At 40.8% G+C, this 18785-nt stretch overlaps 1 protein-coding gene across 4 annotated transcripts in view; it reads left to right on the top strand.

Annotated features, from left to right (window-relative positions):
• The first annotated feature begins 3438 nt into the window (after nucleotides 1-3438).
• nf1a (neurofibromin 1a) overlaps nucleotides 3439-18785 on the top strand; it is a 282655-nt gene continuing 267308 nt past the window's right edge. For all 4 annotated transcript variants that reach the window (XM_049576726.1, XM_049576725.1, XM_049576727.1 and 1 more), the window contains exons 1-2: nucleotides 3439-3688; nucleotides 12352-12495. In XM_049576726.1, the coding sequence (XP_049432683.1) occupies nucleotides 3629-3688; nucleotides 12352-12495 (204 nt within the window). In that variant the 5' untranslated portion in view covers nucleotides 3439-3628. The remainder of the gene's footprint in view (nucleotides 3689-12351; nucleotides 12496-18785) is intronic.

Here is an 18785-nt window from a genome sequence, read left to right as displayed (position 1 = left end):
CCATCGAGCGCTACAACGAAACCGGCACACATGAGGATCGACCCAGGAAAGGAAGACCAAGAGTCAACAACTGTTGAGAAGAGACTGCGCGAATCAGGCCTTCATGGTCAAATAGCTGCTAGGAAAGCACTGCTAAGGAGAGGCAACAAGCAGAAGAGATTTGTTTGGGCCAAGAAACACAAGGAATGGACATTAGACCAGTGAAAATCTGTGCTTTGGTCTGATGAGTCCAAATTTGAGATCTTTGGTTCCAACCGCCGTGTCTTTGTGAGACGCAGAAAAGGTGAACGGATGGATTCCACATGCCTGGTTCCCACTGTGAAGCATGGAGGAGGAGGTGTGATGGTGTGGGGGTGTTTTGCTGGTGACACTGTTGGGGATTTATTCAAAATTGAAGGCACACTGAACCAGCATGGCTACCACAGCATCCTGCAGCGACATGCCATCCCATCCGATTTGCGTTTAGTTGGACGATCATTTATTTTTCAACAGGACAATGACCCCAAACACACCTCCAGGCTGTGTAAGGGCTATTTGACCAAGAAGGAGAGTGATGGAGTGCTGCGGCAGATGACCTGGCCTCCACAGTCACCAGACCTGAACCCAGTCGAGATGGTTTGGGGGGAGCTGGACCGCAGAGTGAAGGCAAAGGGGCCAACAAGTGCTAAACACCTCTGGGAAGTCCTTCAAGACTGTTGGAAAACCATTTCAGGTGACTACCTCTTGAAGCTCATCGAGAGAATGCCAAGAGTGTGCAAAGCAATAATCAGAGCAAAGGGTGGCTATTTTGAAGAAACTAGAATATAAAACATGTTTTCAGTTATTTCACCTTTTTTTGTTAAGTACATAACTCCACATGTGTTCATTCATAGTTTTGATGCCTTCAGTGAGAATCTACAATGTAAATAGTCATGAAAATAAAGAAAACGCATTGAATGAGAAGGTGTGTCCAAACTTTTGGCCTGTACTGTATATGTATGTATATATATATATACAGTGGTGGAAAAAAGTTTTCGGACACCCTTAAAATCTCAAATATTATCATGAAATATTTGTGGAAAAATCTTTTTTGTGTTTCAAAAGGTGTGGCTGCATTAGACAGATACAAACAAATACAAATTATATTTTTTTGTTTATTGTTTACAAGAAAAACTAACAAAACTAAATTCTTGACAGTTTCAATATGTCAGTTCTCAACATTGTCGGTATCAAAGTCAACAAATAACAGAGAATGTGTTCAAAACTGAACAAAAAATAAATAAACCATCACATCATCAAATTAATATTTAGTAGTCCTGCCACTGGCACGTAGTAGAGCTCTAATCCTGACTGGCATGTTCCCCACGAGCCTTTCACACTGTTGAGGGGTAATCTTGTCCCGTTCTTCTTGAATTACTGCTTTTAATTCTTCTAAATTCTTTGGTTTATGCTTTGAAACAGACCTTTTGATAATCCACCACAGATTTTCAATGGGGCTCATGTCCGGGGATTGAGCTGGCCACTCTAAGACCTGGATACTGTGCTCCTGCAGCCAAGTTCTCCTGGCCTTGGATGTGTGGCAAGGGGCATTATCTTGTTGAAACATCCAGTTTTTACCTCGACGGAACAGTGCACGCGCAGAAGGGAGCGTGTGGGTTTCGAGAATGGTACAATACTTGGTAGAGTTCAATGTGCCATCACAGACAGTGAGATGACCAACACCAGCAGCACTCATGCATCCCCAAACCATGATACTGCCTCCACCATGCTTGACAGTAGGTACTGTACATGCTGGAGATAATGCTTCGCCTGGCCTTCTGCGTACCCTCACATTAGTAGGAGGAAGATAAAGCTGGAAACTGGACTCATCCGACCACAAAATCTTCTTCCAATTCCTGGCTGTCCAGTTCTTGTGTGCCTGGGCCCAACGACGCTGGGCTAACCTCTGTCTCTCATTAATCAGGGGCTTCTTGATAGCCTTGTAGGACCTTAAGCCATGATCTAAAAGTCGGCCACGTACAGTGCGGGTGGAACACTGGACACCAGTGTGGTTTGACCACTGCTGCTGAAGCTCTTGTGATGTCATTCGGCGGTTTTGCCTGCGCATGCAGATCAGGATGCGGTCATTTCTTGCTGAAGAAACCCTTGGACGCCCAGATCTTGGTTTGTCTTCCAAGCTGTTGGTTCGTCTGTATTTCTGCAGAGTGTATCCAACTGCTGAAGGACTGCATCTGCACTTCCTGGCTATCTGGCGGCAGCTGTACTCTTCCTGGCTGAGAATCGTTATCTTCAGGTGTGTTTCCTGCGTTAGGTTCCTTGTTTTAGCCATTTTTGTGTCTGAAGAACTTTTAAATGTGTTGGCTTTATGTAGACACGAAGCTTGGCAACAAAAATTGTGTCTTTTTTTTATAAAAAGAACGACCTTCATCACTGGTACCAAAATGACCCAATACTCAAAATTTCTTATGTATTTTTATGGAACCAATCAATTTTAAGTTTTTAATGGCTTTTTTAGGATTTATTTAGTATTTTGGCTGTGACTATACTAAAAGAAATTGCACTTGAAGACCTAAGAGTGATTCTTAATTCAATATTTCACAAATGCATGGGGTGTCTTTTCCACCACTGTACATATATATATATATATATATATATATATATATATATATATATATATATATATATATATATATCCATATATATATGTACAGTGGTGGAAAAAAGTTTGTTAGTTTATATATTTATATATAATTTATATATATATTTATAGATACACACACACACACACACACACACACACACACACACACACACACTATCTATCTATCTATCTATTTAGTCCTATTATACATTCTATACATAAAATACTGCTGTGTGTGGGTAAATAAGTGTTAATTCTCCAAACTGTGTACACGTGTTTGTAAATTTTTTTTTAGAAGGAATCATATTAAAGCAATTAAGTCCATTGTTATTACTAAAAACATTTTGATAGGCCTGATCGTGCATTTGACAAATGAGCTCTGAACGAGCCAGAGTTTCAGCAGCGGAAGTACAGAAAATCATACTTCAAAATAAAACGAAAAGAATCGCACATGGAAAAAAAAACTTGCAGTTGTTTGAGCAGAACATCTAAAGTTAATCACAGTGTGAAGGGTTTTACCGCTGAAAACCCGGACGTTGAAACGTCCATTTCACATCTTAAGAAGCCATAAAGCAGATTGAAGATGTCCTCAACAACATAAACGCTAAAAATACAGATAATACTACTTAACAGAAATTGAGAGATTCCTAGTTTCCTTTTTAAGTGTAGATTTGAGTTCTTTATTTTTACTGTTCATTTGTATTTCTTAATTAGAAAAATAATTTGTCAACTATGTCCACCATTAAGATTGCGCCTGGAAGTGGTCTTTTTTCACTTCAGCTAGCTTGACCCCACTCTCCCATACCTCCCATCAATTCCTCTGAAGAAGACTTCCGGTGGTGTGTCATGGCGGTGGCATGGTGAAGCCTCCAGAAAGGGAAAAATACTCGCCCCTTTCGTCCTTTCCCGTCGATTCAGGACAGATTCCCATGCTCAGTTAAGCCTGTCATCTCACGCCTCATACCTTGGATTTAACAGCACAGCGTCGCGGTGTCCCTCCGCCCGGCCATGGCGGCTCACAAACCAGTGGAGTGGGTCCAGGCCGTGATTACTAGATTTGATGAGCAGGTAAGATGGGTTGATTCAGTGGATGGGTGTAGCAAGCTTTGGTAGTCTTGAGGCCTCAGCACCCCGGCAAACGTTACATTTACACAATAATCCTCTTGAAATCTAACCAATCTGAGGAGCATTTTTCACGTCAGGTATAATTTGTACGACTGAAATGCGTTGTGTCTTACTTGTCTCCGCTGCAAAACACTGAAGATCTTGACTAGCTAGCGCCGTCTCCACGATCGGTGAGCAAATATAACAATTAACGTTATCCCGCAATTATCCTGCGATTTGTACGGACCCAGCAGGTCCACTGCAAAACTATAAAGACAAAAGCAACACGTCAGGTACATTTGAACGTGCACATAAGCGTCTGTGTCTCAATTAAAGTTTCTTAGCTAACGTTGTCTTTCGTGCCAGCTAGGTAGCTAACATTAGCAGGCCTAGCTATCTGATGTAAACAAATAAGATGTGACTTTGTTAACTCGCTGTTTTCCATATGAGCTAATGTAGTTAGTGGCATGTGAGGAAACGTCTGCTCTCCCTGCTAACTGAATACATTACCGTCACTATCACTGTCGGGGAGTCTACTTGATATGGCTGCTATTTTTTTCAGCTTTATTTCTCCACATGGAATTTAGCTACAGCTACATTTATTTGACCCACTATTTTCATTTGCTTAACGTTATGTAATTGAAACTGTTTACTTTTGCACTTTTTGTCATGGTAAATCAGCAGTGATTGTAGAACTTGTATCATGTGTTGTAAAGTGAAAGCCACAGCCCTGAACTCCAGATCGTTCTGTGATAATTAAGTTCTGTACATATTTATTACGAAAACTTGGAGACAGAAAAATGGTAAATTGAGGTTATCTTCAGATCTCTGCCAGTCATCCAAGTAGGTTTGTATTACCAAAATGAAATGTTTTTGTTGTTTAATGGGAAATCTGACAGCCACTTTGTGTCGGGGAAAACTAAACATTTACTATTTAAAGGTAATTTGTCTTTGTTTAGTTTCTAGAAGTCTTTGCCTCTGGTGTTAGTTGTCAGAGATCATGGATTGTAGCTGGGGTTAAGCAGCTCAGCTTGGATTACTACCGTTGGCTTAAGGTGTTATAACCACTTACTAGTTATTGCTACCCAAAGCCCCAATTAAAGCCTTCCAGTCACTCTGTTTTAGTTTTTCTCCCGTTATTGATGCTTCAATATTTTCTCTTGTTAACTTGCTGAACATCATCTAGTGTGCTTGGTGAGGTGAAATAATTACAGTTTAACTGTAGGCTACATCATTTGGAATGGGCAGATCATAACCTGCTGGCCATGGTGTATTTTATTTTTCTACATAATACAGCTTTGCGGTGAACTTAAAGGGGAAGTTCCGTTTTTTACAACCTGGACCTTATTTCTGGCATTAAATACAGTTGTTTACTCACCAGACTCTAAGTAACACATTATCTGCTGCATAACTTGTTCATTTCATCAATATGTTTTTATGACTCGCTAGAGTTGCTTGTCATCATCATCCAGGTCATTTATACTGACCTACTAACCTCTGCAACAACAACAAAAAAAAAAAACAGAGGCAATTCGTAAAGACAATCCTCTTTACCACCGAAACGTTCACCTTTCTGTTTCTCACTTTTTGTCACTTAGCACTATGTAATAATAAATTCATGTTTTGCATAAGAAGTGCCTCTGCTTTTTGTGCAGTGTGCGGGCCATTCTACACAAGCGATGAGAAGAAACTAAAGAAATGTAAATTCTCGTAGTTATTTACTTAACAAGCAAACAAATTCAAGGAAAATAAACAATTTATGCATGTGTGTAGGCTACTTACTCAATCGAAAGTTGCCCGTTCGGTCCTGCAGGCTTTGGCTGGGTCTTCCAGTTTACTTTCAGGACACGAAAAAAACACCCCGGTTGATCATAGAAGTGAAATCCTCTGTAGTTGTGAGACAGTCATTTCTGTAGACATCCAGACGTGTATCTCCTGGCCTCAAATCCCACTCGGAGCAACAAAGGCATTCCTCCTCTGTTGGCATAGTGGAACATTGTCCACAAGAACGCCACCAGTTAGCATCTATTCTCGGACGTGCAGCGGTTTGTTGTTCTCTGGCCAGCTGTTCCTCTCTCTGCCTCCGCATCCTCCTTTCAAAGAGCTCCTCATCCGTATACTCTGGCTCAAAACAGTAAGGACGTCCATCATATTCAAAGTTGTCATCCACTACCTCAAAATCTGACAAATATTAAGCCATGTTTCAAAAAACTAACAGTAGCAAATTCCAGTTGTAAACAGAGCCGTGCTGCGGGTGTGTGGTGGCGCGCGCACCTGGATGACATCATCCAGGTCAGAGGTCAGTAGGTCAGTATAAATGACCCAGATGATGATGACAGGCAACTCAAGCGATTCATAAAAACATATTGATGAAATGAACGAGTTTCGCGGCAGATAATGTGTTATTTAGAGCCTCTTTGTCGGTGCCCCGATCATTCCCACTATATGGATGTACGTGGCTCTCGCAGATCTAAATATCTTCCGAAGGACTCCAAATGACACCAAACTTATCTGGGTGAGTAAACAACCGTATTTAATGCCAGAAATAAAGTCCAGGTTGTAAAAAATGGAATTTTCCCTTTAAAACCTAGAAGGTCAATATTAAAATTAGCAAATCTCAAAGTGCCGGCTGAAGAGCTCTCTCAGAAAGTGCAGTTTGCATCACATGTACTGAGAGATTGGTTTAGTGTCAGCATCAGAGTTCAAAGTCAGCTTTATTGGCCAAGTATGTATATACTTAGAAGTAAGGATGCCCTGATCATGTTTCATGCGCCACTGATAACAATCACCAATGATCTTTTTGTTTTGTTAGAGCGGCTGGTTTAATTGCACTTCAGCATAGGTCAGTTGGACTGCTTTGGACTGTACTGGGATCTCCAACAGGTGGCAGTGTAACCAAGGCTCCAAATGCTGTATGGCATTTAAGTTTCATTGAAGAATCACAAAAAGTTTATCTTATTGGTTTGTTATTCTGTCAGCAAAATGCTTTTACTTCATCCGTTAAGTCAACACAGCTGTACAAAGAACTCCCAATGAGCAATGGAACAAGATGCCTACAGTAAGTCCAGAAGGACAGCCTGAAAACTTAATGTAATCTCTCCCCCCTTTCTCTTGCGCCGTGTGCAGGCAGTCAGCGTGTGGATTTGTGGTGTGGGGTAGGGAAGAGGACACCACTTGCTGCAGGAGTGGGGGTCAGTTGTCAGTTGGTATTAGCAAAACAGAGTCTGTAGAACATAATAAGTTGATTGATTAGGCCTGGGTTTCTCTGCCTGTCAGTGTAAGACATTTCAACAGCACCACAAACTACATCCTCCAAAGTACTCCAAAAATATGAAGTTGAAACAACACCTCTCTAAAACAGTTTCAACAAAAGATCAACATTATATTCTTCAAGAAGGAAGGATTTATTACTGGACTGCTGCATTAGTTTGAGCTAGGTGTACCTAATAAACTTAATACTGAGTGTATGACCTTTGAGGAATGGCTAAGCCTAGCTGTGTGAAACAAAGAGCTCAGTGGCTGGACTGCAAACAGAGGCATGGCCTGTTTGACATTGTATATTATGTGCATGTGATGGTGTGACAGTCTGACTTCATGATGGAACCATGGGGCTGTATTCAGTTCCTCTCCCATGACTTTAAATTAGGAGTCCAATTTTTAGTCCTGATACAACTGACCATTGTTGGACAAAACTTTGGTCAATATGAGACAAATTTTCAGATGACACAGTTATGACAAAGTGAAGCAAATGACTTCAAATGCCTATCTATATCTATATCTATATCTATCTATATGTATGTATACACTGAACAAAAATACAAATGCAACACTTTTGTTTTTGCTCCCATTTTTCATGAGCTGAACTCAAAGATCTAAAACATTTTCTATACACACAAAAGACCATTTCCTCACAAATATTGTTCACAAATCTGTCTAAATCTGTGTTAGTGAGCACTTCTCCTTTGCCGAGATAGTCCATCCCACCTCACAGGTGTGGCATATCAAGATGCTGATTAGACAGCATGATTATTGCACAGGTGTGCCTTAGGTTTTATATGTGTATGTATGTATATGTATATATATATATATATATATATATATATATATATATATGTGTTTGTGTGTGTGTATATATATATATATATATATATATATATATATATATATATATATATATACACACACATATATATACATATATATATACACACACATATATATACACAAGGCATCAAAACTATGAACGAACACATGTGGAGTTATGTACTTAACAAAAAAAGGTGAAATAACTGAAAACGTGTTTTATATTCTAGTTTCTTCAAAATAGCCACCCTTTGCTCTGATTACTGCTTTGCACACTCTTGGCATTCTCTCCATGAGCTTCAAGAGGTAGTCACCTGAAATGGTTTTCCAACAGTCTTGAAGGAGTTCCCAGAGGGGTTTAGCACTTGTTGGCCCCTTTGCCTTCACTCTGCGGTCCAGCTCCCCCCAAACCATCTCGATTGGGTTCAGGTCCGGTGACTGTGGAGGCCAGGTCATCTGCCGCAGCCAAGTTCTAGCAGCAGACCCATCTCTAGAACAACTGCTAAGTCTGCGTTTAGTTGGACGATCATTTATTTTTCAACAGGACAGTGACCCCAAACACACCTCCAGGCTGTGTAAGGGCTATTTGACCAAGAAGGAGAGTGATGGAGTGCTGCGGCAGATGACCTGGCCTGGAGGTGTGTTTGGGGTCATTGTCCTGTTGAAAAATAAATGATCGTCCAACTAAACGCAGACCGGATGGGATGGCATGTCGCTGCAGGATGCTGTGGTAGCCATGCTGGTTCAGTGTGCCTTCAATTTTGAATAAATCCCCAACAGTGTCACCAGCAAAACACCCCCACACCATCACACCTCCTCCTCCATGCTTCACAGTGGGAACCAGGCATGTGGAATCCATCCGTTCACCTTTTCTGCGTCTCACAAAGACACGGCGGTTGGAACCAAAGATCTCAAATTTGGACTCATCAGACCAAAGCACAGATTTTCACTGGTCTAATGTCCATTCCTTGTGTTTCTTGGCCCAAACAAATCTCTTCTGCTTGTTGCCTCTCCTTAGCAGTGGTTTCCTAGCAGCTATTTGACCATGAAGGCCTGATTCGCGCAGTCTCCTCTTAACAGTTGTTCTAGAGATGGGTCTGCTGCTAGAACTCTGTGTGGCATTCATCTGGTCTCTGATCTGAGCTGCTGTTAACTTGCGATTTCTGAGGCTGGTGACTCGGATGAACTTATCCTCAGAAGCAGAGGTGACTCTTGGTCTTCCTTTCCTGGGTCGGTCCTCATGTGTGCCGGTTTCGTTGTAGCGCTTGATGGTTTTTGCGACTCCACTTGGGGACACATTTAAAGTTTTTGCAATTTTCCGGACTGACTGACCTTCATTTCTTAAAGTAATGATGGCCACTCGTTTTTCTTTAGTTAGCTGATTGGTTCTTGCCATAATATGAATTTTAACAGTTGTCCAATAGGGCTGTCGGCTGTGTATTAACCTGACTTCTGCACAACACAGCTGATGGTCCCAACCCCATTGATAAAGCAAGAAATTCCACTAATTAACCCTGAAAAGGCACACCTGTGAAGTGGAAACCATTTCAGGTGGCTACCTCTTGAAGCTCATGGAGAGAATGCCAAGAGTGTGCAAAGCAGTAATCAGAGCAAAGGGTGGCTATTTTGAAGAAACTAGAATATAAAACATGTTTTCAGTTATTTCACCATTTTTTGTTAAGTACATAACTCCACATGTGTTCGTTCATAGTTTTGATGCCTTCAGTGAGAATCTACAATATAAATAGTCATGAAAATAAAGAAAACGCATTGAATGAGAAGGTGTGTCCAAACTTTTGGCCTGTACTGTATGTGTGTATATATATATATATATATATATATATATATATACACATATATTAGGGCTGACCCAAAAAATTCGAAGCTTTGTTCGATGGCATGGGATTCGATTGTGGAAAAAAAAATTTGAAGCTTTGGCGCTTTTTTTTTTTCCTTTGTTTTTTTGAGGGGGGGTTTAAACGCAAAACTTGTCTGAGTGGGTGGAAGTTCGCTGCAAAGGTCAGCCTGTCATTGGGCGGAACGAGCCACCCGCTGAAGTCCCGCCCTACCACCTCCGGTTGCAGTTTTCAACACGTCCTTTACTAACTTTTGCGGTGTTTGATCTTGCGGGGATGTAGCCATAAAATATGCCCCGACAACCCCCAGATAGCAGAGCGTCAGATTTGCCAAAAGCAATTGGCATATCACAACTCAACATCAAATTTGGGAAATCACTTGAAAAACGTAATTAGTAATTAAAAAAGAAAAAATCTCCGACAAGGAAATAGAAAGCCTGACGCACAATGGAGACACAGACACAGACGACTAAATTCTCTCAACAATGTGACTCAAAATAATGATAAAATTGATTTTATTGATGTAAAATATGCATTTTCCAGTTCCACCGGTCCACTCTGAGTCTGGTGTCACAGACACTTCTGATGCTCTGAGTTGCGCGTCTGTTTGATTGTGCTGCAGTATGCGCCGAGGGTTTTAATTTAGTGTTCAATCAAAAGTTAAACACTAATTATCACCGACCATTCGTGTTTTTTCATTTGTGAATATTTTTATGTTAATTCTAGTGTTGGAAGAAACTACGTTTTCGCCATAATTATTTTATATATATATATATATATATATATATATATATATATATATATATACACACGGTGGAAAACACCCTTAAAATTTTACACAATCTCAAATATTCTCATGAAATATTTGTGGAAAAATCTTTTTTGTGTTTCAAAAGGTGTGGCTACATTAGACAGATACAAACACATACAAATTATATTGTTTTGTTTATTGTTTACAAGAAAAACTAACAAAACTAAATTCTTGACAGTTTCAATATGTCAGTTCTCAACATTGTCGGTATCAAAGTCAACAAATAACAGAGAATGTGTTCAAAACTGAACAAAAAATAAATAAACCATCACATCATCAAATTAATATTTAGTAGTCCTGCCACTGGCACGTAGTAGAGCTCTAATCCTGGCTGGCATGTTCCCCACGAACCTTTCACACTGTTGAGGGGTAATCTTGTCCCATTCTTCTTGAATTACTGCTTTTAATTCTTCTAAATTCTTTGGTTTATGCTTTGAAACAGACCTTTTGATAATCCACCACAGATTTTCAATGGGGCTCATGTCCGGGGATTGAGCTGGCCACTCTAAGACCTGGATACTATGCTCCTGCAGCCAAGTTCTACTGGCCTTGGATGTGTGGCAAGGGGCATTATCTTGTTGAAACATCCAGTTTTTACCTCGACGGAACAGTGCACGCGCAGAAGGGAGCGTGTGGGTTTCGAGAATGGTACAATACTTGGTAGAGTTCAATGTGCCATCACAGACAGTGAGATGACCAACACCAGCAGCACTCATGCATCCCCAAACCATGATACTGCCTCCACCATGCTTGACAGTAGGTACTGTACATGCTGGAGATAATGCTTCGCCTGGCCTTCTGCGTACCCTCACATTAGTAGGAGGGTACTCATCTGACCACAAAATCTTCTTGCAATTCCTGGCTGTCCAGTTCTTGTGTGCCTGGGCCCAACGACGCCGGGCTAACCTCTGTCTCTCATTAATCAGGGGCTTCTTGATAGCCTTGTAGGACCTTAAGCCATGATCTAAAAGTTGGCCACGTACAGTGTGGGTGGAACACTGGACACCAGTTTGGTTTGACCACTGCTGCTGAAGCTCCTGTGATGTCATTCGGCGGTTTTGCCTGCACATGCGGATCAGGATGCGGTCATTTCTTGCTGAAGAAACCCTTGGACGCCCAGATCTTGGTTTGTCTTCCAAGCTGTTGGTTCGTCTGTATTTCTGCAGAGTGTAACCAACTGCTGAAGGACTGCATCTGCACTTCCTGGCTATCTGGCGGCAGCTGTACCCTTCCTGGCTGAGAATCTTTATCTTCAGGCGTGTTTCCTGTGTTAGGTTCCTTGTTTTAGCCATTTTTGTGTCTGAAGAACTTTCAAATGTGCTGGCTTTATGTAGACACGAAGCTTGGCAACAAAAATTGTGTCCTTTAATAAAAAGAACGACCTTCATCACTGGTACCAAAATGACCCAATACTCAAAATTTCTTATGTATTTTTATGGAACCAATCAATTTTAAGTTTTTAATGGCTTTTTTAGGATTTATTTAGTATTTTGGCTGTGACTATACTAAAAGAAATTGCACTTGAAGACCTAAGAGTGATTCTTATTTCACAAATGCATGGGGTGTCCGAAAACTTTATTCCACCACTGTATATATATATAGATATATCTATATCTATATATATATATATATATATATATATATATATATCTATATATATATATATATCTCTATATATATATATATAGATATATATATATATATGTATATATATACATATATATGTAATGTATACACATAACATACATACATACATACATACGTGGCAAAGCTAACAATGCTTTCAAGCACAGTGTAATATTGTGTAATGGTGAATTGGCTTCACTGTAATGTGATATGTTGTTTGCATCATCACTCTGTCTTGTCTTTTCCTTCAGCTTCCTATTAAAGTTGGACACCAAAACACCCACACCAAAGTCAGCACAGAGCACAACAAGGAATGTCTGATCAACATCTCCAAGTACAAGTTCTCCCTCGTCATCAGCGGCCTCACCACCATCCTCAAAAATGTTAACAACATGGTGAGTGGGGAGGGCAATGAATAGATTGCAAAAATGTTGGTTGCCGTAATTAATCCTTCTTTTCACACTGGTAGTGAAGCAATAATTTCCCTAGTTCTAATTGTCACATATAGAATGCTTATATGTACTTTTTTGACCGTCTCTCTTTGAAGGCACTTATGTTCATGCACTCTGTTGTTTAAACACAATGTGACGGAAGTAGTTGTGTAAAGACTGAAAAAAGAACAAGTTCAAATCCTGGTCCTTTCACACCTCTGCACACCTGGCCAGTCACCACATAATGTCACCATTTTAGCAAGTTACAGAAATTGCTGCTGACATTGAGAGGTGTTTCTAATATTCTGACCCCTTCATGTATGTAAATACAAAGGACCAAAAAAATAGAAATACCTCAAAGTATAATCACAGTACAATCCCACCACTAACTCTGAATTAAATTAACACCTCTTTGGCAGTGTCAATTAGGGCTGGGTGATAAATGACCATGTACAATATATTGATATATTTTCAAGCAGGATATAAATTTAGACAATACCATTTATATCGATACAGGATCAAGTTGCATTACATAACGCATACCAGTGTTCATTTCTCCTCTCACACTCTCCGCACAGGTCCGCCTAACTCACTCAACTAAGAGCGACACAGAGCTGCCCCTCTCTTTAATCTGTCTGTTAATTAGTCTGCAGTGCGACATCAGTCTATATGTTGCATGTACTACGCTAAATCAGTCTGTGAAATGAATGACATGACAGCGGTAACACACGTACAATAGTGTGAGCCTTTTCCACTCTCACTTTTGGTTTGCGCCAATTTCCGTTTCAGTTAGCATTTTGGCGGGCCGTGCCACCAAGCTGTGCCTAAGATGGATCTTCTCCAGGGCAGAGCCAAAAGCTGGGCCGCCTGCCCTCAAGCGGGTAGCGGTAATGTCTCATCTACCGCAGGCAACCCCTGATGACCCCTCAATCAAGCCTGTGTGTTGTGACACTGAACTCACCTCTGTTGACAGGAGACCACACAGACTGGTGTTTTTAAAAGTCTGTGTGTGTTCAGTTTAGGGATGCACCGAATATTCGTTAAGTGAATATATTCGGCCGAATATTGCAAAAAAACACACATTCGGTATTCGGTGGAATAAGATAAAAGCAAGGCCGAATAATAGCGGCATGTTTTGATAACGCAATCAAATGGCGTGCCGTGACGGGCGGAATAAAATGTCGGCAGTGTGGCGATCCTCCCGTCACGGCACTCGCATTTGCAAATAGTTTTGAGCGAGCAAAATAGGCTTAAATCATTCAGCACTCTGTGCGAGCAGCCTGCAAATTTCAACCAGCAGCAGAAACGAAAGGCGAATCCCATCGGTTGTGGGTTGAACGGGGGTCACAGACACAGACAATAACGTTAATGTATTCCTGTCAAATACGGCGGCCATCGGCTTACCCGGCGACGGAGAAGTCGGCTCCAATAATATCCTCTTCTTGGTGTCATGACTGCCCAGAAGTACCTGAACAGCCGAGCCAGCCGAACACAGGTATGTGATGTGTCCTAGGAGAAACGAGCCTTTCACATTTCTGTCTTTGTGGCAGGTAACGGCCCACAAACCTCACCGCACTTTAGGGACTGTTCATTACTTATGAAGGGACTGTCAGGGGAGGAGGGTGGCAGGTTGATTTTTATTTTATTTTGATCCCCCCTATGTTAATCACTTATTGATGCTGTTTTTGAAGTATGAATAAGTCAATAAGTAATTTATTCCATTGAAATATCATTGATGTATTATAGAAAAGTGATTTATCTTTTCATAAATGACAAAAGGCACATCTGCCTAATTTTTGCTGTGGTATCGTGATACTATCACTATCAGAACCATGATATTTTCATTGGTATCGCACAGTGGGTCCCAATTTTGGTACCGTGACAACACTAATCTGGAGGGGGTTCATCTGCAAAAACTAATGAAAAACTAAACAATGATATTCGGTATTCGGCCAAGCGTTTAATAATATTCGGCTTCGGCCACAAATTTTCATTTGGGTGCATCCCTAGTTCAGCTCTCAGTACTGTTGTAGCTTCTAACTGAATCTCAGTGGTATGTATATATGTATATACAGTACAGGTCAAAAGTTTGGACACACCTTCTCATTCAATGCGTTTTCTTTATTTTCATGACTATTTACATTGTAGATTCTCACTGAAGGCATCAAAACTATGAATGAACACATGTGGAGTTATGTACTTAACAAAAAAGGTGAAATAACTGAAAACATGTTTTATATTCTAGTTTCTTCAAAATAGCCACCCTTTGCTCTGATTACTGCTTTGCACACTCTTGGCATTCTCTCCATGAGCTTCAAGAGGTAGTCACCTGAAATGGTTTTCCAACAGTCTTGAAGGAGTTCCCAGAGGTGTTTAGCACTTGTTGGCCCCTTTGCCTTCACTCTGCGGTCCAGCTCACCCCAAACCATCTCGATTGGGTTCAGGTCCGGTGACTGTGGAGGCCAGGTCATCTGCCGCAGCACTCCATCACTCTCCTTCTTGGTCAAATAGCCCTTACACAGCCTGGAGGTGTGTTTGGGGTCATTGTCCTGTTGAAAAATAAATGATCGTCCAACTAAACGCAAATCGGATGGGATGGCATGTCGCTGCAGGATGCTGTGGTAGCCATGCTGGTTCAGTGTGCCTTCAATTTTGAATAAATCCCCAACAGTGTCACCAGCAAAACACCCCCACACCATCACACCTCCTCCTCCATGCTTCACAGTGGGAACCAGGCATGTGGAATCCATCCGCTCACCTTTTCTGCGCCTCACAAAGACACGGTTGGAACCAAAGATCTCAAATTTGGACTCATCAGACCAAAGCACAGATTTCCACTGGTCTAATGTCCATTCCTTGTGTTTCTTGGCCCAAACAAATCTCTTCTGCTTGTTGCCTCTCCTTAGCAGTGGTTTCCTAGCAGCTATTTGACCATGAAGGCCTGATTCGCGCAGTCTCCTCTTAACAGTTGTTCTAGAGATGGGTCTGCTGCTAGAACTCTGTGTGGCATTCATCTGGTCTCTGATCTGAGCTGCTGTTAACTTGCGATTTCTGAGGCTGGTGACTCGGATGAACTTATCCTCAGAAGCAGAGGTGACTCTTGGTCTTCCTTTCCTGGGTCGGTCCTCATGTGTGCCAGTTTCGTTGTAGCGCTTGATGGTTTTTGCGACTCCACTTGGGGACACATTTAAAGTTTTTGCAATTTTCCGGACTGACTGACCTTCATTTCTTAAAGTAATGATGGCCACTCGTTTTTCTTTAGTTAGCTGATTGGTTCTTGCCATAATATGAATTTTAACAGTTGTCCAATAGGGCTGTCGGCTGTGTATTAATCTGACTTCTGCACAACACAACTGATGGTCCTAACCCCATTGATAAAGCAAGAAATTCGACTAATTAACCCTGATAAGGCACACCTGTGAAGTGGAAACCATTTACCTATTTACATCTACAATGTAAATAGTCATGAAAATAAAGAAAACGCATTGAATGAGAAGGTGTGTCCAAACTTTTGGCCTGTACTGTACATTGTAGATTCTCACTGAAGGCATCAAAACTATGAATGAACACATGTGGAGTTATGTACTTAACAAAAAATGGTGAAATAACTGAAAACATGTTTTATATTCTAGTTTCTTCAAAATAGCCACCCTTTGCTCTGATTACTGCTTTGCACACTCTTGGCATTCTCTCGATGAGCTTCAAGAGGTAGTCACCTGAAATGGTTTTCCAACAGTCTTGAAGGAGTTTCCCAGAGGTGTTTAGCACTTGTTGGCCCCTTTGCCTTCATTCTGCGGTCCAGCTCACCCCAAACCATCTCGATTGGGTTCAGGTCCGGTGACTGTGGAGGCCAGGTCATCTGCCGCAGCACTCCAGAATCGCAGAATCTACAATGTAAATAGTCATGAAAATAAAGAAAACGCATTGAATGAGAAGGTGTGTCCAAACTTTTGGCCTGTACTGTATATATATATATACATATGTGTATATATATATATACACATATATATATATATATATGTGTATATATATATATATGTGTGTGTATATATATGTATATATATGTATATGTATAATGTTTTATTTTACTGTTTCATGTTCACTATCAGCTGTATTAGAAATTGTGTGAAGTTGCTGCTCGAAAACTCATTATTTCCTTATTTTCCTGCTTCTCAATAAAAGTTTTTACATAACAAAATGGGGGGGGGATTTTATTGTGAAGAATGTACAGGAGATTAAATGTAGTCATCGCTGAATTAGCTGAACTTTGTTAGCTGCTTTTCTTAAATAAAGACATGTCTAATAATACCACCGGGAGGAAGAGTTAAATCAGAATTAGCCACAGTGCGATGTTAGATGAAGAGCTGCAGACAACAGGCTCTTACTGCATCTCTGCAAACAGTTCACCCCAACAGGTAAACTTCTTCTATGTGCCCTGCTGTGTGATGGAAAAACACATGCAGCAAAAATAACAGGTGACTTCATCCGTGGATCAGCTTGCAACTTGCTACTGAACATGTAGCCTTCGTAGAAAATACTGACATATATACAGGTACATCTCAATAAATTAGAATATCATCAAAAAGTTGATTTATTTTAGTAATTCGATTCAAAAAGTGAATCTCATATATGGTACAAATTCATTACACACAAACTGATGTATTTCAAGTGTCTATTTCTTTTAATATTGATGATTATAACTGACAGCAAATGGAAACCCAAAATTCAGTATTTCAGAAAATTAGAATATTACTTAAGACCAATTTAAAAAAAAAAAAGGATTTTTAACACAGAAATGTTGGACTACTGAAAAGTATGAACATGTACAGCACTCAATACTTGGTCGGGTTTCCTTTTGCCTGAATTACTGCAGCAATGCGACGTGGCATGGCGACGATCAGTCTGTGACACTGCTGAGGTGTTACGGAAGCCCAGGTTGCTCCGATAGCGGCCTTCAGCTCATCTGTGTTGTTGGGTCTGGTGTCTTACACCTTCCTCTTCACAATTCCTATTAGATTCACTATGGGGTTTAGGTCAGGCGAGTTTGCTGGCCAGTCAAGCACAGGGATACCGTGTTCCTTAAACCAGATAGTAGTACCTTTGGCAGTGTGGGCAGGTGACAAGTCCTGCTGGAAAATGAAATCCACATCTACATAAAGTTGGTCAGCAGAGGGAAGCATGAAGTGCTCTAAAACCTGGCAGACGACTGAGCCTGGACCTGAGAAAACACAGTGGAGCAACATCAGCAGATGACATGGCTCCCCAAACCACCACTGACTGTGGAAACTTTACACTAGACCTCAAGCAACTTGGGGTCTGTGCCTCTCCTCTCTTCCTCCAGACTCTGGGACCTTGATTTCATACTCTCATCTGAGAAGAGGACTTTGGACCACTGAGCAACAGTCCAATCCTTTTTGTCCTTATCCCAGGTACGATGCCCCTGACATTGTGTCTGGTTCAAGAGTGGCTTGACACAAGGAATGTGACAGTAGAAGCCCATGTCCTGGACACGTCTGTGCGTGGTAGCTCTTGAAGGACTGACTCTAGCTGTAGTCCACTCCTTGTGAATCTCCCCCAAATTCTTGAATGGGCTTCGTTTCACAATTTCCTATAGGCTACGGTTATCCCTGTTGCTTGTGCACATTTTTCTACCACATATTTTCCTTCCATTCAACTTTCCATCAATGTGCTTGGATACAGCACTCTGTGAACTGCCAGCTTCTTTAGCAATGACCTTTTGTGTCTTACCCTCCTTGTGCAGGGTGTCAATGATCGTCTTCTGGACAACGGTCCAGTCAGCAGTCCTCCCTATGATTGTGTAGCCTACTGAACCAGACTGAGAGACCAGTTAAAGGCTCAGGAAACTTTTGCAGGTGTTTTGAGTTAACTAGCTGATGAGAGTCTGACACCATGAGACTTCAATATTGAACTTTTTCACAATATTCTAATTTTCTGAGATACTTAATTTGGGGTTTTCATTAGCTGTGTCAGTTAATTAAAAAATTAAAAGAAATAAACACTTGAAATACATCAGTCTCTGTGTAATGAATCTGTATTATGAGTTTTGCTTTTTGAATGGAATTACTGAAATAAATCAGCTTTTTGGTGATATTCTAATTTATTGAGATGCACTTATATGGTGTATCACCATTCAGCCTGAAAATACGGAGGTATGGATTTTTGTCCATATCGCCCAGCCCTAGTTTCAACAAATATATTAATCTGATAGGCATCATTAAAGTAGACTTGTTGGA

This window comes from Epinephelus fuscoguttatus, linkage group LG5 (assembly GCF_011397635.1).
Source record: "Epinephelus fuscoguttatus linkage group LG5, E.fuscoguttatus.final_Chr_v1".
NCBI classification, from domain to species: domain Eukaryota; kingdom Metazoa; phylum Chordata; class Actinopteri; order Perciformes; family Serranidae; genus Epinephelus; species Epinephelus fuscoguttatus.
This window is presented reverse-complemented; position numbering and strand designations above follow the sequence as displayed.